Genomic DNA, 22,794 nt, shown 5'->3' with positions numbered 1-22,794 from the left:
TTAACAAGATACAGAGAAGCCTCTAGGCCTCTCAGCTCAGGAGAACCCTCTGCTATCTGAAGTAAAAGTATTTGAAGTCTGAAGAAAACCAGTTCACATTTCCTTCAACAGATGCTTTAAATTTTTAAAAACTCATGAGTCAAGAGACCTTTAAGATATGGATCAGTTCCTTTGTGCCTCCTGCAAGCCAGCAAAAGGCTCTAAAGAATGAAGACCGAGAAGCAGAAATTCTGACTAGCACCAGGATCAGAAAAATCATCTCAAAAACCCTGAAAAAGGAGCAGAAACTCAGCAGGTTTGGCAGCAACAGAGAGAAAGACAGACAACATTTTTTTTTGTGGGGTTGGTCCACAGAGCATTGTGTATGTAAAAATCGGATAAAGGAATTGGATTTTGAATTCAACAGTGAGACAGATTTTTAAATCATGGGTTGGGGGATAAGGCAGGAAAGTAATGTAGAGGATTATCAGATCAATCATCTCATTGAGTGGTGGAGCAGACTTGATAGGCGCAATAGCCTACTTCTGTTCCACATATAGTCAGAGTATTACAGCATGGGAACAGGCCTTTCATCTCAAACTGGTCCATGGTGCCCTCTCAGCTAGCTCTAATTGCCTGCATTTGGTCTATATCCCTCTAAACCCTTCTCATCCATGTACCTATTGAAATGTTTTTTTAAATGCTGCTATTGTACCTGCCTGAACCACTTTCTCCGGCAGCCCATTCCATATACACGCCAATCTCTGCGTGAAGCAGCTGCCCCTCAGATCCTCCTTAAATATATCTCCTCTCACCTTAAACCTATGCCCTTTAGTTTTCAATTCCCCATCCCTGAGGAAAACAGACTACATGCATTCGTCCTGTCTATGCCCCTCATGATTTTATACACTTCAATAAAGGTCACCCCTCATTCTCCTACGTTCCACGGAATAAAGTCCTATCCTGGCCAACCTCTCCCTATAACTTAGGGCCTGCTAGTTCTGGCAACGTCCTCATAAATCCTCTTTGCACACTTTCCAGTTTAACTATGTCTTTCCTATAACAGGGTGACCAGAACTGGACACAATATTCAAAGTGTGGCCTCACTGACAATTTACACAACTGTGACATGACGTCCTAACTCCTATACTGAATGCCTTCAAATGAAGGCCAGAATACTAAATACTGCCTTCTTCTCTCTGCCCACCTGTGACGATGCTCTTAACAAACTATGCACTTGTGCTACTAGGTTCCTCTGTTCCACAACACTCCTCAGGACCTTACTATTTACTGTACAAGTCCCATCTTGGTTTGACTTTCCTGAGTGCAACATCTCTCACTTATCTGTATTGAATGCATTTGCCAATCCTCAGAGCACTTCTCCATCCGATCAAGATTCCTCTAATTTTTGATAACCTTCTTCACTATCAGTGATACCTCCTAATTTTGTATCATCCACAAACTTACAAATCATGCCTTGTACATTCACATCCAGATCTTATGATCTTATTGATCTCAGAAAGGAGTTCTGCCATTTAAATTCTAAACTTGGAAATTTAATGCAATTCTCCAACATCCAATATCAGTTCACGTTATTTTTAAAATATTCCACTTCAGGAATTACACTGGATGAAAACAAACTGGTGTCCTCACCCCCAACAAGAGCACGACTAGTGTTACTCCAGTCACTGATGGGGTACCAAAAGATACAAATATGCAACAAAGCTCATCTCATTTTTAAAACTAGCTTCAGTTTGTAATTGTCTCAACAGCTTTCTTAATTTTCCTGTAACTGTCAACCAGCTCAAATACTATTCATCATTTAGGTTGCTATTACTTGTCATGATTACAGTTTTCACTATCAGAGTCAGTATTTGTTAATTTGCAAATCAGAAAATGGGGCTTCCAGACATATTGCAATCCTTGTAGATACACTCCTTTATTGAAAACCTACTCGACTATAAATTTAGGGCTGAAGCCACTGCAAGTAAATATACGACTAGCTCACGAGATGGAGACAGCAACTAAACACACCAATCTAAAGAGAAGCATTATATAGAAAGCCAATTTTTCTTGCTCTTCGGGAAAAAGCCCAAAATTTTGAAGTGACCCTTTTGTGGAGCATTAATTCGGAGTAACCCAGTCAGAACATAGTCTATTAATACATAGAGTAGACCTGCTAATAATATCCCAACCAATATAAGTTAATCCACAACTCCAAATTAAAGAAACTGGTGTCCTTTCCATGCCAAAGCAGTTTCATAAACAGGTACTTCATGATCTGCAAGTTAATCACCCTTTCAGCCATTTCAGAAACTTTCACTGTTTCACAACTTTGAACTTCACATGGCAAATGATTAAATATTTTACAGAAACATAAAAACCCATAAATTCCTGTTGTTTTTGGCCCATGGGACTTGGGCATTATTGGCTAGGCCAGTATTTATTGCCCATCCTTAACTGCCCTGGGGAAGGTGGTGAGTTGCCTTCATGAACTACTACATGGGGAGGCGATGGCCTGATGACGTTATTGCAATGCCATTAATCAGATATTCCAGGGACCGGAGTTTGAATTCCTTCATGGCGTATGATGGTTTTCATTTAATTCAAATTCTGAGTCCAATGATGACTGTTGATTGTTGGGGAAAACCCATCTGATTAATATCCTTTGGGGAAGGAAATAGCCATACTTACTCGGTCTTAAATGTAACTCCAGACCACAAAGCAACATAGCTGACTCTTAACTGCTATCTAACCCAATTAGGGACAGACAGCAAGTGCTCGCCAAGATTTGCCTAGTACCCAGTGACAGCGATGCAATGGTGATAAATTTCCATGATAGTTTGCGGCATTGGGAGAGGGGGACAAATTCCATGGCGTGCCACATCTTTGCTGGGCTTGTCCTCTTAAGTCGTATGGATCAAAGGTTTGGAATGCTGAAGGAGCCTAGGTGAGTTGAAGCACACATGGTAATTGGTGCAGGCTTTTGCCGCTGTGCGGGTGTCGGAGGAAAGTAATGAGAAGGTGGCAGATGGGGTGCTAATCAAGTGGGCTGCTCTGTCCCAGATGGTGTCAGGCTTGCTGAGTGCAGCTGGAACTGTACCCATCTGGACAAGTGGAAAATCTTCCATCACCATTCTCGCTTGTACTTTGCAGGTGTGGATGGGCTAGTTTTGGTTTTTGATTATATTTTCTTGGGGGAGCATCCAGCACGCATGGTAGTCAGAGAATTCAGAGCCCTGAAGGGGTCATTTTGGCAGGTTCTTGGAAATATCCAAATCACTAACATTTCCTTCAGGACAACCCCAGTTAACATCAGACTCACTAGCGGCGATAAAATCTGTATATGGTACTGCTTATTCAAAGTCAGAAATACATACATATCTCAAACTTCTTTTGCCCACGTCCTACAGTAAATAGGGACAAAACTAATACAAACCTGACATTTCATTGGATGTTCGAACCATATTTTTCACATTATAGGTATCATCCATCTCTCTTTCACTCTGGTTATTTTTACTATCATCGGTTTCTTTTTTCAAAGCAGCCTGCTTCTTTTCCTCTTGCCTTTGTGCTGCTATAGATGCACGAACAGCGGCGGCAACATCCCGATCTTCCTCCTCCCTAGAAAACAAGGTACCAGTTGGTTACAAAGCAGATGAATTAGTTATACAAAAAAAAACGTTGAGACACCCAACCAGCATCTTCACCTAGGCTTTTAGAATCTGCAGGTGATCGATAACAATGCAGCAACAATTGCATGCATCATTCTTGTTATTAAGACTTGATATTTTCTTTTCAGATCAAATAAATTTTATTACCAATCTTTTATTACCGATCCTTAAACTAATTAAGAAATTCAGGTTTCAATAGCTTTCATAAACATTTCTTCCAAACAGAAGAATCCATTCAAAATTGTTCACTAATTTTTTTTCAAATTATCCATGCTATGTGGATGTCACTGACCGTGTTAGCATTTACTAACCAACCAGAGTTGTGCTTGAGAAGGTGGTGTTGAGTTGCCTTCTTTAACCATTCCTGCCCATTTGTTATATACATAATGGCCATTAGGGAAGGAGTTCCAGGATTCTGGCACAGCAACATTGAAGCAATGGTAATATCTTTCCAAGTCAGGGTCTTAAGTGGCTTGGAAGGGAAGATGCAGATGGTGGTGTTTCCATGTATCTGCTACCCTTGGCCTTCCAGATGGCAGTGGTTTTGGGCTTGGGTTTGGAAGATGCTGTCTAAGGATCGCATCCAACATAGCAGAGCGGGGACAATCATTCAGACCACAGAGGTAGATACTGAACAGACAAATTGGCATCTGAAGTGTAGTTTCCACAGGAGGGAAAAAAAAATCCAGAAGTTACTTGATCAGAATTTAAAACTATGAGCAAAATTGATCTGGGGCAAGACAGTGTACACTGCTTAACAGATATTGTATGAATCAATACAAGGTTAGAGTCAGCATTTCATTGATTTGTATCATTTAATCAAGCAACGGAGTGAAGCAATGAACTTCTGCTGGACAATATACGAGTTTCGGAATGTAATGAAATGATGGTACAAATGTGTGTTATGATGTGACAGTAAAAGAAACAACACTCCCAATATCTCAAGATTAGTGCAAAAGTAAGAACTTGATATATATTTCACAACCGACAAGGAACGACTTGATGTGAACGTAGGAGGTACGGTTAGTAAGACTGCAGATGACACTAAAATTGGTGGTGTAGTGGACAGTGAAGACAGTTACTTCAGAGTACAAAGGGATCTTGATCAGATGGACCAATGGACTGAGGAGTGGCAGATGGAGTTTAATTTAGATAAATGTGACATGCAGCATTTTGGAAAGGCAAGTCAGGACAGGTCTTGTACATTTAGGGAAGTGTTGCTGAACAAGAGAGACCTTGAAGTGCAGGTTCACAGTTCCTTGTAAGTAGAGTCACAAGTAGACAGGATAGTGAAGGCATTTGGTATGCTTGCTTTAAGTGGTCACTGCACTGAGTATAGGAATTGGGCTATATAGGACATTGATTTGGTCACTTTTGGAGTACTGCATGCAATTCTGGTCTCCCTCCTGTAGGAAGGATGTTGTTACACTTGAAAGGGTTCAGAAAAGATTTAGGAGGATGTTGCCAGAGTTGGAGGGTTTGAGCTATAGGGAGAGGCTGAACAGGGTGGGGTTACTTTCCCTGGAGCGCCGGAAGCTCAGGGGTGACCTTGTAGAGGTTTATAAGATCATGAGGGGCAGGGATAAGGTAAATAGGCAAGGTCTTTTCCCTGGGGTGGGGAAGTCCAAAACTAGAGAGCATAGTATAACAGGGACCGAAGAGGCACCTTTTTCCATGCAGAGGGTGGTGCATGCATGGAATGAGCTTCCAGAAGAAGTGGAGGAGGCTGGTATGATAACATTTAAAAGGCATCTGGATGCGTATATGAATAGGAGAAGTTGAGGGATATGGGCCAAATGCTGGCAAATGGGACTAGATTTATATAGGATATCTGGTCGGCATGGATGAGATGGACGGAGGGTCTGTTTTTGTGCTGTATATCTCTATGACTAATGGTTGTCACTGATTGTTTCACCAAAACGCAATACAAAGGCAAGACTTACACAATTAAAAAGTAGGGCCTTGGGCAACGTTGCAGAACAGAGACACCTAGGGGTTAAGGTACATAATACTTTGAAGTTTGCATCACATAGATAGGATGGTTAAAAAGGCATTTTGCATGCTTGCCTTCATTGCTCAGACCTTGGAGTATAGGAGTTGGGACGTTATGTTGAGATTGTATGAGACATTAGTGAGGCCTCTGAAGTACAGGGTCCAGTTCCGGTCGCCCTGTTACAGGAAGGATATTATTACGCTGAAGGTGGCTCAGAAGAGACTTACCAGGATGTTGCCAGGAATGGAGGGTTTGAGTTATAAGGAAAGGCTGGATAGGATAGTTTTCCCACTGGAGCATAGGAGGTCAACAGATGACCTTCGAGGTCTTTAAAATCATGAGGGGTACAGATAAGGGGAAATGGGAGGTGTCTTTTCCCTAGGGTGGAGGATTTCCAGACTAGGGGCATATCTTTAAAGGTGAGAAGAGAAAGAATCAAGAAATAGGATGCTGTACATTTTTTTTTCAGAAAAAAAAAGTGGTTCATGTGTGGAATGAACAAAGAACAATACAGCCCTGCACCAACACATTTTGTCATTCCACACTAAAACTGTATTCACCGACAGGATCCGTATCCTCCTATTCCCTTCCTATTCATGTATTTGTCCAGGTGCTTTTTGAATGCTGCTATTGCGTCTGCTTTCATCACCTCCCCTGGTAGTATGTTCCAGGCGCTCGCCATCCTTTGTGTGGAAAAACTTGCCTCGCACATCTCTTAACCCTTCCAACACCTTGAACCTGTGTGCCCTAGTAATGGACTCCTCCACCCTGGGAAAAAGCCTCATACTTTCCACTCTATCCATGCCATTTATAACCTTATAAACTTCTATCACATCGTTCCACAACATTCTGCGTTCCAGTGAAAACATACCCAGTCTATTCAACCTTTTCAGCTAAAATCCCCCATACCAAGCAACAACCTAGCAAACTTTTTCTCTACCTTTTCCAAAGCATCCACATCCATCTGCTAGTGTGGTGACCAGAACTTTACAATATTCCAAGTGTGCCCGAACTAAAGTTCTATAAAGCTGCAGCGTAACTTACCTATCCTTATACTCAATGCCCCCTCCAATGGAGGCAAACATACCATCGGCCTTTTTTTCTTACTAATCTAGGTACATTGCCACCTTCAGTGATGTGTGGACCTGCAAACGCAGATTCCTCTGCACATCGATACTCCTAAGGGTTCTGCCTAAGGGTTCACTGCACAATTTCCATTGTACTTGACCTTCCAAAATGCATCACCTCATCTTTATCTTCTAGAGGAAGTGGTGGATGCAAGTACAGTTACAACATTTGAAAGACATTTAGATAAGTACATTAATAAGAAATGTTTCAAGGGGTCTGCAACACGCACAGATAAGTGGAACTAGTTTAGTTTGGGATTATGGTCGGCACAGACTGGGAGGGTTTCCATGCTGTATGACTGTTAGCTTCACTGCAGTCCACATCTCTTTTTGGGTAGAGGTGACCTGTACAAGAGGGACGGGTTGCACTTGAAGCACAGGGGGTCCACTATCCTCCCAGGAAGATTTGCTAGGCCTACTTGTGGGGTGGGGGGGGGGGGGGCACCCCGAGTAAAGCTGGGACCATTGAGAAGTCAGGTGAAAATATTTTAGCTATCAAGAGCAAGTTTACTATTCAGGATAGCCAGGGGCACAGTAAAGGGAGGAAAAAAGCTTCTGGTTCAAATGGCATTTATTTCAACACACGAGGCCTGACTGGTAAGGCAGATGAGCTCAGAGGATGGATCGGCTCTGGGGACTGGGATATTATAGCCATAACAGAAACACTGCTGAGAGAAGGGCAGGATTGGCAGCTCAATGTTCCAGGATACAGAAGCTACAGACATGATAGAAGTACAAGTAAGCGAGGAGGGAGGAGCTGCTCTTTTGATAAGGGAGGACATAACAGTGCTTAGAAAGGACATTCTTAAGGAGTCATCAAATGAGGCTATATGGTTAGAACCTGGAAACAAGAAGCCGGTGGTCACTGTCAGGACTGCATTATAGAGCCCCAAATAGCCACCGGGTACTAGAGGAGCAGACATGTAGACAGACTGCAGATACCTGTAGGAATAATAGGGTAGTATTGGTTGGAGATTTTAATTTCCCCTGAATTGACTGGGTCACCCAGAATGTGAAATTCCCTGGACGGGGTGAAATTTGTCAAACGTGCCCAAGGAAATTTCTTAAATCAGTAGGTACAAGAACCTACTTGGGAGGGTGCAACACTGGACCTCCACTTAGGGAACAAGGTCAGGCAAGTGACTGAAGCGTGCGACAGTGACCATAGCACTCTTAACTATGTTAAGACTACGGTAAGCGATAGGACGGGTCCACAGGTTAAGGTGCTGAACTGGAGCCGGGCCAATTTTGAGGCCATTAGGGAGGATCTAGCAGAGGTCGACTGGGTGAGTCTATTTGAAGGAAAAGGAATGACTGGCAAATGGGAGGCTTTTAAAAGTGTGATATCAAGAGTCCAGAGACAGTATGTCCCTGTGAGGGTAAAGGGAAAAGCTGGCAGGTTTAGGGATCCCTGGCTGACGAGGGATATTGAGGCTCTGGTAAGGAAAAAGGCAGCGTACATTGGGTTTAAGCTATTGGGCTCAAGTGAATCACTACATGACTATAAGAAGTGCAAGAGGGCAATCAGAAGAGCAAAAGGAGGGATGGGATAGATCTGGCAGATAAAGGTTAAAGATAATCCCAAAAGGTCTATAGCTATAGTAACAGTAAAAGGGTGGGTGGGGGGGGGGGGGGGGGGGGGGGGTAGGTAGAGGCGGAATAGGTCCCCTCAAAGATCAGCATGGCCGCCTGTATGTGGAGCCACAGGATCAACCAACATTTGGATAGTCAGCATGGGTTTGTGCGCACTAAGTCATGCCTGACAAATCTTTTACAGTTTTTTGAAGAGGTAGCCAAGAGGATGGGTCAGGGTAGGGCAGTGGATGTTGTCTGTATGGATTTTAGTAAGGCCTTTGACAAGGTCCCGCACGGCAGGCTAGTCACGTAAGTTAGGTTGCATGGGATCCAGGGACAGCTAGCTAATTGGATTCAAAATTCAACGGTAGGAAGCAGAGGGTGATGGTTGAAGATGGTTTCTCGGACTGGAGGCCTGTGGCTAGTGGTGTGCCACAGGAGTCAGTGCTGGGACCTTTGTTATTTATATAAATGATCTCGATGAGAATGTACAAGGCATGATTTGTAAGTTTGCAGATGATACTAAATTCAGAGGTACTGTTGATAGCCAAGGTGGTCATCAAAAATTAGAGGAATTGAAGTGGGCTGAAGATTGGCAAATGCAATTCAATACAGATAAGTGAGAGATGTTGCAGTCAGGAAAGTCAAACCAAGGTAGGACTTGTAAATGGTAAGGTCCTGAGGAGTGTTGTGGAACAGAGGGACCTAGGGGTACAAGTGCATAGTTTAAGAGCGTTGTCACAGGTGGGCAGAGTGAAGGCGGCAGCATTTAGTATTCTGGCCTTCATTTGAAGGCATTCAGTATAGGAGTTAGGACGTCATGTCACAGTTGTATAAATTGTCAGTGAGGCCACACTTTGAATATTGTGTCCAGTTCTGGTCACCCTGTTATAGGAAAGACATAGTTAAACTGGAAAGTGTGCAAAGAGGATTTATGAGGACGTTGCCAGAACTAGCAGGCCTAAGTTATAGGGAGAGGTTGGCCAGAATAGGACTTTATTCCATGGAACGTAGGAGAATGAGGGGTGACCTTATTGAGGTGTAAAAAAAATCATGAGGGGCATAGACAGGATGAATGCATGTAGTCTGTTTTCCTCAGGGATGGGGAATTGAAACTAGAGGGCATAGATTTTTAAGGTGAGGGGGGATAGATTTAAGAAGGACTTGAGGGGCAATTTCTTCACGCAGAGAGTGGTGTATAAGGAATGGGCTGCCAGACAAAGTGGTTGAGGCAGGTACAATAGCAGCATTTAAAAATCATTTCAATAGGTACATGGATGAGAAGGGTAAAGAGGGATATGGACCGAATGCAGGCAATTGGAGCTAGCTGAGAGGGCACCATGGTCAGCATGGACCAGTTTGGGTTGAAGGGCCTGTTTCCATGCTATATTATTCTGTGACTATGTTCTTGGAGACAGAATTCCAGGATTTTGACCCAGAGACAGTGAAGGAGAAGTCAGGATGTTGTGTGTCTTGGAGGGGAACATGCAGGTGGTGGTGTTCCCATGTATTTGCTGCCCTTTTCGTTCTAGATAGAAGTGGCTGTGGCTTTAGAGGGTGCTGTCTTAGCATCTTTGGTGAACTCTGCAGTGTATCTTGTAGATGGCACACACTGCTGTTACTGAGCATAGGTGGTACTTAATGCAGCAACACTTTGAAACGACAACAATAAATTGTACATTTACTCAGACCTTCATGAATGAAGGAATGTTAATCAGAGATGGTTTCTAAGTATTCTACATACCGGGTGTACTTCCATCTGCCTCTGCGGTTTTGTCCTCCACAGTTTTGGCCTCCCCTTCTATTAAATCTATCCACTTCTTCATAATCATCTCCACTTACCATGCCTGCAGTAAAATGCAAAATGTAATTGTTGCTACCCACAATTCAAAATCCTTGAGATATATTATTTGCAAGCATAATTCTATAATTTGAAAAGCAATACTTCATCACGAAATAGACTGTTACATGAGGGTAATGGCCTAAAAAAACCCAGAACAGGTCAACTTGCACTGAGTGCCATGGATTTTGAGTTTTTAACTGCCCCATTTTGGCAGGTGCAGACTGTATTTCTGGCAATGTTTATTAATATACAGATGTCAATGGGGTATTCTAGGATCTCAAGCTTTGGGTTCAACAGTCTCCTTAATCAATAAAATCTTGGAACAGAGAAAGAAACAGGCCATAATGGCAGGAAGAAGTGGGGTGACTTATAGAAAAATTATGTATTAAAAAGCAACAGGACTCCATTTGAGGACAGGAAAAGAATTGACAACTAAAATCTAAAAGCCTTCACAGTTGCAATTTACTGCCAACAGAACTCCAGCTTCATCTGCTCCCTTTTTGAGCCTCCAAGGGCCAGTAGCTTCTCAGAACCATAAATTACATCACTAGACAGGATTTCTGTAACAAATTACCAGCCTTTAAATAGGTGTAATGAGATTCATCTATATTAGTGGTACAAATCCAGAAATTCATGATGCACAATGAGGGTCAGTTCATTTTTTGTTTCCAATTTTGAGGTTTATGGTGGACCACTGGAAATTGTCCAGCAATTTGTGGAGAACCAGAAGTTTTTGGACTATGTCTGGATTAGGAGGAGTTTAGCTATTGACGCTACAGCTTGAAGTTTTGAAATCTTCCTGCCTATTCTTCAGTTGTCAGCTATCGAAACATCAGAAAATAGAATCGCAGTTATGAGAATTAAAGTATTCTCCGGGGGCTAACTGAAACTATTTGCATGCAGTGTCCTCAGAAAGAAGCAAGATATAATCCAATATGCCAGAGGTGTTATGGACCACAGAGCCTACTTGAGAAAATTGGCTAGTTACACATCACTTATTTTTTAACCCCTCTTTATTTGTCCCTTAACTGTGTCTGTCAATCTACCAATCAAGAATGGGGGGGCTAGAATTGAGGACGATAGGGGTTAAACCACAGAAATTAGGTTACCTTGTGGTTTAACTACGTTCTGCTAAAGATGCATCATTAATAAATTGTTAAATCTTTTGTCTATGTTGGCAACTGGTACTGATTATTCAAAGTCTGCTTACGAAATACTGGGGTTGACTTTGATGGTCGTTGAGTATTTTAATTTTACTTGGTTGCGAGTACAGGAATATAGAGGCTGATTTGATTTGGCTGTTTGTGTCGTAACAACTGCCTCATTCTCATCATGAGACAGCTAAGAACATCTATTCATGAAAGAGTGTGTATATATTAGACAGAGATAGTAAGAACTGCAGATGCTGGAGAATCTGAGATAACAAGGTGTAGAGCTGGATGAACACAGCAGGCCAAGCAGCATCATAGGAGCAGGAAGGCTGATGTTTCAGGTCTAGACCCTTCTTCAGAAATCTCACACTCACACACACACACACACTTTTTTTTTTAAGCAGTAAACTGCAAAATTTCAGATAGACGGAAACAAGAAAAGGGCTGAGGAGGCTTTGTTCTATAAAATGGTTTCCAAATATAAACTGAGGGCATTAATGATGAATCTACATGCACTTTTTATACCGCAGTTGGGCAAGCTGAGGTTGGGAGTACTTTGTATTCTTTCATGCATTCCATTACAAAAAAAAAAATCACTGAGGCATGGAAAGGTGTAAAGCAGATTAATTTCTGATTTTCACCCAAGAGAAAGGATGAAATCATGGTACACAAAGAAAGATTTGCACTAAACACAGAGACAAATTTAAGTGGAGACTTAACATTAAAAAATTCTGAAATTATGATGAGTGGAGAAAATTTCCATCGCAGCCAAATTGACAAATCAACACAGCTGACTTTTAGAAGAAAATTAGAAGGAATTTTTCCACATACTGATTTCTTCCACCCAGTTTATCGGAATATGAAGAACACTAAAGCACTTTGTAACAAATTACTCTTAAAACCACTCAATGCCACTTGGGAAATAATTTTAGAAAGATGTTGATGGGTACAAGAAAAGAGCAGAAAAAAATGAGTCAGACGTGTTGAACCTGCGATTAACACAAATGACTTAGATCCCCTTCACCGGTCTCAGAGTTTCTCCAATGGTCTTAATTTCTTGTGTGCTTCAATTCCTTTCTTAGGCTTAAAATGCAACTGTCAATCTTTAAAGGATAACAAGAGGTGAGAAAACTTAATTGTTTTACAAACAGGATGACCCCATGCTTCTCATTTGGCTGTAAACTGCATTCCTGATGCATAAAGTGTTATTAAAGCACAAGATACAATTAGTACTGAAACCAGCATAACTTTTACCTTCATTCCGTCTTTGGTGCCGAGGAACATAGTTAAATTGGAGATCTATCTGTCTATTCTGTCGGGCCTCTGCTCTGCTTTTGCTATGAAAGGTAGCTTTATGTGCTTTGTAATCAATCTCTGAGCGAAAAGCATGAGTAAACTGCTCAGTGTTACAACGCCCTTCCTCACACAGATAGTGCTTCTCACGGAAATGATCGCGAAGATAATCATAATCACTACAACAAAAGAAATTAAAAATTTTAGTTAATTTTCCAATAGTCAAGTGTTGAACAGTTTAGAGCATTATCGTATAAATCAGAAGTGTCCCAGAATTGTTCAGAGTGGTAATAGCAAAGCATTCTATAATTGGCCTCCTGGAAAATGGAACGTGGGGACGAAAAAATAGAACACCCACAGTTTCCGCCATCAGTTGTCCAGAGGCTTTAACTGGAGCTTCCTCAATTAAAGGACAGGATTGAATTCATGACGCCACCCCAATTCTTTCCCTCCCCAACACTTTACTATGAGACTTCAATAAAAAAAAAGGGAGAAAATTACAAATAAAAAGGAAAATTTTTAACTTCAAGGTTTGAAGTGGAATGAAATTTGTGACCACAAATGACGAATAGCAGCAGACTCAGTCATGATACGTTACTTTTGATTACAATGGCTCTGTAATTTAGAAGTGAACATGAAGGGTGTCAGTTTGATATGCTTTATTTGATTTTCGATACTACAATGGCTGTTGTCAAAGTGCAACCAAAGCCTTTCTCTACTCACCTATAATATTCTTGAGCACCATCAGAATCACAGAAGTGACAGAAATAATGGTCCCTTCTCAAATGTTTCAACAGTTCATCATTATCCAGGTAGCGGTCATCACAGAACTTGCACAAAGGATGCCCACGATGTGAAGTATCATCTGGGTCACCATGCATTCGATGGCGTGCAAGATCTTTCCGATTATACCATTTGCGTTCATAGGTAAAAATCTAAAGAGAAAAAAATTTATGAAATCTTAATCACAATGGTCTAATATTGTTCTGTATTGCAGCAAATAAAGGCCCTTATTTAGTAACTGCTACAACAGTGAGGCAAAGTGAAACAACAATAATCTGGAGATGTCAGGAAAATTGTTCCTGAGCCAATGATCTTTCATACTCAAAACAATTTATCAGACAGCCCACAGCACCCATGTACCTCAATAGTGGGACAAGTGCATAAGGAGTTAAAAAAGCTAAATACGAGATGCATTATTTAAGGGGATGTCAGGCAAGAATTGCCTCCACAGATAAGAAAGGTGATGAAATGTGAAACCATTCACAAATGTTTTGAGTGTATGAAATATACTGAACTTACGAAGGCAATATAATCATTGACAAACTTTATAGAAGTGTTTAAAAGGGCAATTAACTATAGTGACAGGGTAATTCGAAGAAATTGAGAAGGGGTATATACAGAGTTAGAATCATACAGTACATCTACAGTAGAGAGAAAGGTCCTTTGGCACATTGCATCCATGCTAGTCAAAAACATGACACCTATTCTAATCCCATTTTCTAGCACTTGATCCATAACCTGTATGCCTTGGCATCACAAATGCATATCTAAATACTCAAGTGTTAGATTTTCTGCCTCTGCTACCATTACAATGCCAGATTCATATCACCTGAGTGAAAACGTTTTCCTCACTGTGCCTCTAAAGCTTCTGTGCTTTACCTTAAATCTAAGGCCCCTTGCCACTGACCCCTCCAACAATGGAAACATTTCTTCCCGTCTACCCTAACTAGGTCCCTCACAATTTTATTCATCTCAATTATGACCCCTTTCAATCTCCTCTGCTCCAAGGGAAACAAACCCATCCTGCCCCATCTCTCTTCAGAACTGTAACTCTCCAGCCCAGGCAACATCCTGGTAAATCTCCTCAGCATTCTCTCTAGTGCTATTGCTTCCCTCCCATCCTTGGATTCCAGAACAGCACACAATACTCTAGTTGTGGCCAAATCAATGTTTTGCACAGTTCCAGCATAACTCCACTGCTCTTAAACTCTGTGCCTCATCTAATAAAGGCAAGTCTAGCATTGCCTTCCGAATCACTTTATGCACCTGCCCTGATACCTCAAGGGAACTGTGAACATGCACACCAAGGTCAGAAACCTCGGTGCTGCCAAGGGTCCCACTGCTCATTATGTATTCCCTTTTATCATTTGTCCTGCCCAAGTGCACCATCTTGGATTTTCTGAATTTAATTTCATTGTCACTGAAGATAACATTGAGTCCAGTGATCCTCTTTCTGACCGGTTTTGTTTCCTCTCCACAGATGCTGTCAGACTTGAAGCAATTTCTGGTTTTGCATGTTTCAGATCTCCAATATCTGCAAATATTTGTTTTAATCAAAATAAATTTTGGAGCTAGCTTCCACCAAATGATACTTTTTGTTTTAAGTTTCTTGCATTTTGCAGATTTATGGGTCCTCCTTTGTTTGTCATTTATACAAGAGATTTGTTTGAGAATATAGAAGGCATGGTTAGTAAATCAGTGGACAACACCAAAATTGATGGCATGGTAGACAGTAAGGTTTGCTAAGATTACAAACAGATCTTGATCAAATGGCTGAAAAACATCAGATGGAGTTCAGTCTGGATAAATGCAAGGTATTGCACTTTGGTACAACAAACAGGGGTAGGACTTATACAATTAATCGTAGAGCCTTGGGTAGTATTGTAGAACAGGGGGACCTTGGGGTTCAGGTACATAATTCTTCGAAGTTTGCATCACATATAGTCAGGGTGGTTAAGAAGGTATTTAGCACGCTTGCCTTCATCACTCAGTCCCTTGAGTTGGGAAGTCACATTAAGGTTGCACAGGACATTGGTGAGACCTTTTCTGTGTCCAGTTCTAGTCACCCAGTTATAGGGAGGATATTATGAACCTGAGATTTACCAAGATGTTACTGGGTATAGAAGGCTTGACTTATCAAGAAAGGCTGGAACTTTTTTCACTGGAGGATAGCAAGTTGAGAGGTGACGTTATAGAACTTTATAAAATCATGAGGGGTACAGATAGGGTTAATGGGCTTTTCCCTACAATGGGGAATTTCAAGACTTAGGGGGCACATATTTAAACAGAGGTTTTAAAAAAGACATGAGGGGCAATTTTTTTTTTTTTTTTTAAAAAACACAGAGGCTGATTCATATGTGGAATGAATTTCCTGAGGAAGTGGTAGATGTGGGTACAATTACAATGTTTAAAAGACATTTGGATAAGTAAACGAAAAGGAAAGGTTTGGAGGGTTACGGGCCAGGAGCATGCAGGTGGGACTAGTTTAGTTTACGATTACGTTCAACAAGGACTTGTTGGTCCGAAGGGTCTATTTCTGTGCTGCATGACTACGAAGATGAATATAATTTAGCAAATTTTTACAACAATTAGGAGAAACAACAAAAATATTTTATTCTGTAATTTTGGATAGTATGATACTCAAGTACCATTTATTACTGAAAAATAAAGTATGTCACATTTCAAAAGCTCAAACGTAGCGATGAATATTATAAAGTCTGCTATACCCCAGATCTGCAAGCTGGCTAAGACAGAACTTTTAAAAATATTAATTTGCAAATTGATCTGTTAAATAAAATACACACATCGAAATACGCAGAGACAAATCTACACAATTGATTAATATCACTAGAGAACTAATTTCTCAAGAGTCAAGTAACTTACCTGGAGGTGTCTTACACAAAGCTTACAGCTGAACATCTCGTGCTGCTTCCGCATGTGATGTTCTAGGTCTTCAAAAGTATTAAATGGTCTTGACTCAGAACACACAGGGCAGTCATGCTGCAGAAGCTTCCTAATGAAAATTACAAAAAATTCAAAGTTATCAAAAAGGCTGCAAGGGTGTTTGCAACTTAGACTTTTTCTGTTTCCTGAACTGGGTACTCAAATTCACCATTCTGTTGGAGAACTAAACAATAGTAAGGCCTACCTAGAATTTTAGAATTCTCTGCACAAAAACGCAACTGCGTAGGACCTTCGTTCATTCAAGGCAGTACATAAATTGCGAGCAGACAGGGGAGTTGATAGTCTATTGGTATTAGATTATTAATCCAGAGACCCAGGTAATATTCTTGGAACCTGGATTCGAATCCTACACATGGTGGAATTTGGATTCAATAAACATCTGGAAATTAGAGTCTAGTGATGACCTCAAGACGGCTGGCAATTGTTGAAAAAACCATCGGCTTACTAACGTCCTTTAGCGAAGGGAAGTGCTGTTCTTACCTGATCTGGCCTACATGTGACTCCAGACCCACAGCAATGTGGCTAACTCTTAACTACACTGAGTAATAAGGGATGGGCAATAAATGTTGGCCTGGCCAGCAACACCCACATTCCTGAATGAATAAAACAAAATCCCACAAAACATATACTCAATTTTGAGATTAAAAACAGAAACTGAAGAAACTTATCAGGTCTGTCAGCAGCCATGGAGAGAAAGTTAACATGTCAGTCTGATGTAACTTCTTCAGAACTGAAAGGAGATAGAAAATGGCAATTTTTAAAAAAAATGCTGTTTTCAGAGTGGGAGGTGCAGAAAGTGGTAAAAAGAGGGATCACTAATGATGATAAAGGAGATAGAGATGGGATGGAACATCCACGACAAAGTGGTACCTTTAAACTGTGTGGCCACACAGCCACTCAGAGGTTCTGCACACAGCCAAATGAACTGACATACTGACTTCAAGTCACTGTCACACACAGACCTTAGTGGTCTGCACATGAAAACAATAAATCAGAGCAAGTATCGACTTTATAGCGAATTCCCACAATTATTGCAACTACACTTCCTCAATCTGCTTCATACAAGGATTTCACTCCATTCTTCCAGGTTTCCCATAACCCCATTACTTCTATTCCTATAATGCCACCTTGTATCTTGCCTCCAATATGTCCTCCTTGATTCTCAACCAGGGTTGACATAGCTCCTTGACAATGTCCAATCCAATTCTGCATATCTACCCTCACCCCTTACTTTGTTAAGTGAAGTCACACAGTACCAGCTTATAGTCCAACAGGAACAAAAACAAAGTTGCTGGAAAAACTCAGCAGGTCTGGCAGCATCTATGGAGGAGGAAACAGTTAACGTTTCGGGTCTGGTGACCCTTCCTCAGAACTCCGGAGCTTCCGGAGCACTCCGAAAGTTTGTGATTTTAAATAAACCTGTTGGTCTATAAGCTGGTGTTGTGCGACTTCTGACTTTGTCCACCCTAGTCCAACACCGGCACCTCCATATCTTTGTTAAAGATTGATGGGGTTCCCCTTGTCCTCATTTTCCATTCTGCCAGTCCCACATTCACAGAATCATTTCCCAACCTTTCTTCATAATTCATACCCTCTATCCAAGTATCCTGGGCAAATCTCTTCTGTGCCATCTCTAGCATAAACACATCATCTCCAGAACTGCATGTAATACTCCAGTTGTGGGCTAACCAGCAATTTATATAGTCCCAGCAAAATTCCTTGCTCTTGTATCGTATGCCTTGGGTATCAAAGTGAAGTATCCCACATGCCTTCTTAGCCACCTTATCCACCTGCCCCGTTACCTTCAAGGATATATAGATAAGCACATTAAGGCCCCTGCAGTGTTCAGTACTTTCAGTGTCCTAACATTCATAACGTAATCCCTTGCCTCATTGGCCCTCCCAATTGCATTACCTCACCCCTTTCAAGATTGAATTTAACTTGCCACTCTTCTGCCAAGCTGGCCATTCTGTTAATACCCTCCTGCAGTTCATACCATCTTTCTCAATGTTTACCACCCCAGCAGCTATCCTATCATCCACAAACTTCTTGATCGCATCCCCGATACTCAAGTCCAAATCATTACAATACAACATAAACAGTAAGGGCCCTAGCACTGAGCCCAGCAACACGAGACAGACTTCTAGGACTCTCCTTTGCCACTCTTTGCTTTTAGCTCTCTGCCAGTTTCGAATCAAACATGCCACTTTGTCTTGGATCCTATCAGCTTTTATTTTCTTACCCAATACACCACAAGGGACCGTATGAAAAGCCTTGCTAAAGTCAATGTAGATCACGTGAAGCACATTAACTTAAAAAAAATCTGATCAAGTGCACGGAGTATAGAAGGAGGTCATGATGTGGCTGTACAGGACATCGGTTAGGCCAGTTTTGGAATTCTGCATTCAATTCTGGTTTCTCTGCTACAGGAAGGATGTTGCAAAACTTGAAAGGCTTCAAGATTTACAAGGATCTTGCTGAGGTTGGAGGGTTTGAGCTAGAGGGAGAGGCTGAATAAGCTGGGCCTATTTTGCCTGGAGCTGAGGGGTGACCTTACAGAGGTTTACAAAATCATGAGGGGCATAGATAGGGTAAATAGGCAAGGTCTTTTCCCCAGGGTGGGGGACTGCAGAACTAGAGGGCATAGGTTCAAGATGAGAGGGCAAAGATTTAAAAGGGACCTAAGGGGCAACATTTTCACAGAGGGTGGTTCATGTTTGAAATTAGCTGCCAGAGGAAGTGGTGGGGGCTGGTACAATTACAACATTTAAGAGGCATTGGATGGATATATGAATTAGGAAGGGTTGAGGGGGATATGGAACAAATGCTGGCAAATGGGACTAGATTTATTTAGAATATCTGGTCGATGTGGATAAGTTGGACTGAAGGGTCTGTTTCCATGCTGTACAGCTCTAACTAAATCTACTGGGATTTTTCTGCTTTAACATCAGATTTCTAGTATCCACCATATTATATATTTACAATATAATGCATATGCATATAATTTTCATAAAACAGTAAATCTGTTAAATATATTTAATTACGGAGCATTAAGATACATGATCACATTGCGATCGAGAATACAAAAGATGCAATAGAGGAAAGTGCCTTTTTCTTTTACAATTCTAGAAAAACCTGTAATGCAATTTACTTTATATTTAAACCTTAAACATCTTACACATAGTGTTTATCAGCTTTTCAAAAGAAGATTCACAGGATTTCATGGTAATAAAATCAATAAGATAAATAGTATTGACAAACCAAAATCATTTTAAGCTGTGAAAATTACTTTAGACATTGAGTTATCCTTTCTTATTCATTTAATCATCACCAAAAAGGCAGTTTAAGATTTTATGGTTAAGGTTGTTTCCTTATCAGTAAGGCAGATGGGAGTATATTGCACAATTTCCCTTACAGTTGAAGTATATTTAGAAAGGGTTAGCGTGGACTGTTGGGCCGAAGGGCCTGTTTACACACTGTAGGGATTCTGTGAAAATAATTCTCAAAATATGTAAGGAATGAGAATGGAAGCTGATGATATTCTGACAGCCAGCAAACATGTATTCAGAGGGCCTGGTGGGTCTTTAGCCACAAATAAGGGAAACCTAAATTGTAGCAAGATGACAAATGGTACGTTAGTGAAGGGGAAGGTTACTGTGGGTGCTAGCAATCTGAAACTAGCACAGAACACTGGATAAACTCAGCAGGTCCAGCAGCATTTGGGGAGAGAGAAACACAGTAAACATTTAGAGTCTGATACTGACTTTTTCAGAGCTGAGGCGACTCAATATCAGACTCAAACATTAATTCTTTCTCTCTCCATAGGTGCTGTCAGACATACTGAGTTCCGCCTGCATTGTGTTTATTTATTTGAAAGAGTTGGAGTACAGTGTAATTACATGGCTTTAGCCAGACCACATCTAGAATACTAGAGTCATAGAATCATACAGCATGGAAACAGACCCTTTCGTTCAATTAGCCCACACCGACCATGTTCGCAAACTACGTTAGTCCCACTTGCTTGCATTGGCCCATATCCCTCCAAACCTTTCCTATTCATGTAATTATCCAAACATCTTTTGAATGTTCTAAATGTACTTGCATCCACCGCTTCCTCTGGTAGTTCATCCCACACACACAAATGTAAAAAAGTTGACACTCATGTCCTTTTTAAAAACTTGCTCTCGCCTTAAAAATATGCCTCCTAGCTTTGAATTCCCTCATTCTAGAGAAAAGACCCTTGCTATTCACCTCTATGGTCACCCGTCAACATCCTAAACTCGTGCAAGAATTCCTGACAAAATACTGTTAAATCTTTACTGAACCCTCTCCAACTTAATATCCTTCCTATAGCAGGGTGACCAGAACAACACAGTAATCCAGAAGAGGCCTCACCAACATCCTGTACAACCTCAACATGACAATCCAACTCCTATACTCAAAGGACTCAGCAACAAAGGCAAGCAAGCTAAACACATTCTTAACCACCCTGTCTATACGTGACACAAACTTCAAAGAATAATGTACCTGGACCCCTAGGTCTCTTGTGTTTTATCATTCTTTCAACAAAATTATGAAGTTAATGCAGAATTTCTCAGGTTAAATCTTTAAAAAGGAAAAAAGCACACTATCCCCTTGATTCATAATTGCATCTTTAATCCTTATCTAAGGCAGCCTCAGAGGAAGTGCAACAAAGATTCTTTAGATTGACTCCTAAGATTAAGGGTTATCCGAGGTGGTAAGATAGTGCGGTACCGCACTATCTGGAGTTTGGAAGAATGGAGTGGCCAAAACAAAGATGCATTTAAGAGAAAGTTCAGCACAAGACAGAAGTGAAGAGAGAGTTCCAGCAACGCACTGGAAAAACATTCAGAGGATGCTAGAGTGCAGCATAAAAACTAACAAGGAATGGTTGGGCCGAATGGCCTGTTTCTATGCAAAATCTCACTGTTTACCATTATTACTCCACTGAATAGTTGAATCAAATAAGTTAGTGCTTGCCTAACAATGCATAGGGCATACTGTTCTATTCCTGACCACACAAGATTACCTGTACATCAAACAAAAACCCAGCCGGATTGAGATCATTATGACAATCAGCACAATTCCATCAATTCTTATTGGACATAAAAATTCCTCATGTATAGTTCTGCCTGACCCACTTAAGTTTCATCTATACATGATTCAGCATGCCTGGGAAGAAAACGTCCAAGTGTCTGAATGAGATAAAATTCCACATTTATTTTGATCTTCACACAGGGTTTTCTTTTTAACTACTCACTCCCAAAGTGGACGTCACTGGCGAGATCAGCTTTAATGCTGAATGATTGCCCAGAGGACAGTTCAGATTCAACCACATTGCTATGGGTCTGAACTCTCATGTAGGCCAGACAAGGTAAGATGGCAGTTTCCTTCCCTGAAGGATATTAATGAACCAGATGGGCGTTCCCAACAATCACAATGGTTTCATGCTCATCAGATGCCAGATTAGTACTGTACTCAAATTCCACCATTTCCCTTAGCAGATTTGAACCCCGTTCCCCCGAATGTTATCTGGATATCTGAAATAATAGTCTAACAATAATAGCAAGGAACGATAGTAAAAAGAATGTACATTTGTTTATTTTGAAATAAACAATCAAATACCTAAACTGGGCATGAATCCTCCCATCAGCAATATAAATATCAAATTTCTTTTCATGGTGGAACTGATGTGTTACTATTGCTGAAAATGGAGCAACTTTCTTCATAAATACCACCTGTATGGAACAAAGGGAAAACACTATTAAGTATTCATGCGATTAGCAAAATTTATTTTAATAGCCAAAAGGTTTTGCAATACAAATAATGTTGAGGTTAACAGTAATCATCATGACAATAAACTGAACAGCAATGTTTGACAATTAAAATCAGTAACCAGAATTGCTTTCCATGTTAGTCTACTCCTTCAGAAACTTTGCTACACAGGTCTCATTGAGTTAGTACTTTATTCAGGTGTTTCAAAAGGCACAAGGTTGGGATAATTACATCAATCGTCAGAAAAATACAGGGTCTGTCCAATCAGGCATAAATAATTTTCAGCAGAACAATTTCTCTGGCATTGAAAGATAACTTCTGCAAGTGTGGAATCTCATTCTTTCACAGTAATTATTTTAAGTTTCCATCTCTATTTTCCCCTGACTTCCACTCTAAAATTACTTTCTGCATATGGTTTGCGGTGAAATGGCAAATTCTAGGATGCACTTCCTGGTTCAGCATGCATAGTTCAATAAGGATTTTTTTTTCCAGATAGGTAAAAATATATTGTTGCTTTTCCTATTCACAAAACCCCCAGATACAGAGTGCTGCACCAATGCAGTCAGATCTGAGATAACAAGGTGTAGATCTGGATGAACACAGCAGGCTCCTATGA

At 40.8% G+C, this 22,794-nt stretch overlaps 1 protein-coding gene across 2 annotated transcripts in view; it reads right to left on the bottom strand.

Annotated features, from left to right (window-relative positions):
* The window catches only part of znf598 (zinc finger protein 598), a 49,438-nt gene that overhangs the window by 25,040 nt on the left and 1,604 nt on the right, over positions 1-22,794 (bottom strand). For both annotated transcript variants that reach the window (XR_007264375.1, XM_020519904.2), the window contains exons 2-7: positions 22,029-22,141; positions 16,302-16,431; positions 13,359-13,570; positions 12,597-12,814; positions 10,093-10,195; positions 3,419-3,603 (exon numbers count right to left, since the gene is read on the bottom strand). Coding sequence is in view for 1 of the 2 variants with exons in the window: in XM_020519904.2 (XP_020375493.2) it covers positions 3,419-3,603; positions 10,093-10,195; positions 12,597-12,814; positions 13,359-13,570; positions 16,302-16,431; positions 22,029-22,141 (961 nt within the window). In the remaining variant the exon portion in view is untranslated. The remainder of the gene's footprint in view (positions 1-3,418; positions 3,604-10,092; positions 10,196-12,596; positions 12,815-13,358; positions 13,571-16,301; positions 16,432-22,028; positions 22,142-22,794) is intronic.

The sequence above is a fragment of the Rhincodon typus genome, chromosome 21, assembly GCF_021869965.1.
Source record: "Rhincodon typus isolate 14 chromosome 21, sRhiTyp1.1, whole genome shotgun sequence".
NCBI lineage: Eukaryota > Metazoa > Chordata > Chondrichthyes > Orectolobiformes > Rhincodontidae > Rhincodon > Rhincodon typus.
Note: the sequence above shows the minus strand (reverse complement) of the source record. Positions and strands in the feature narration are given on the sequence as shown.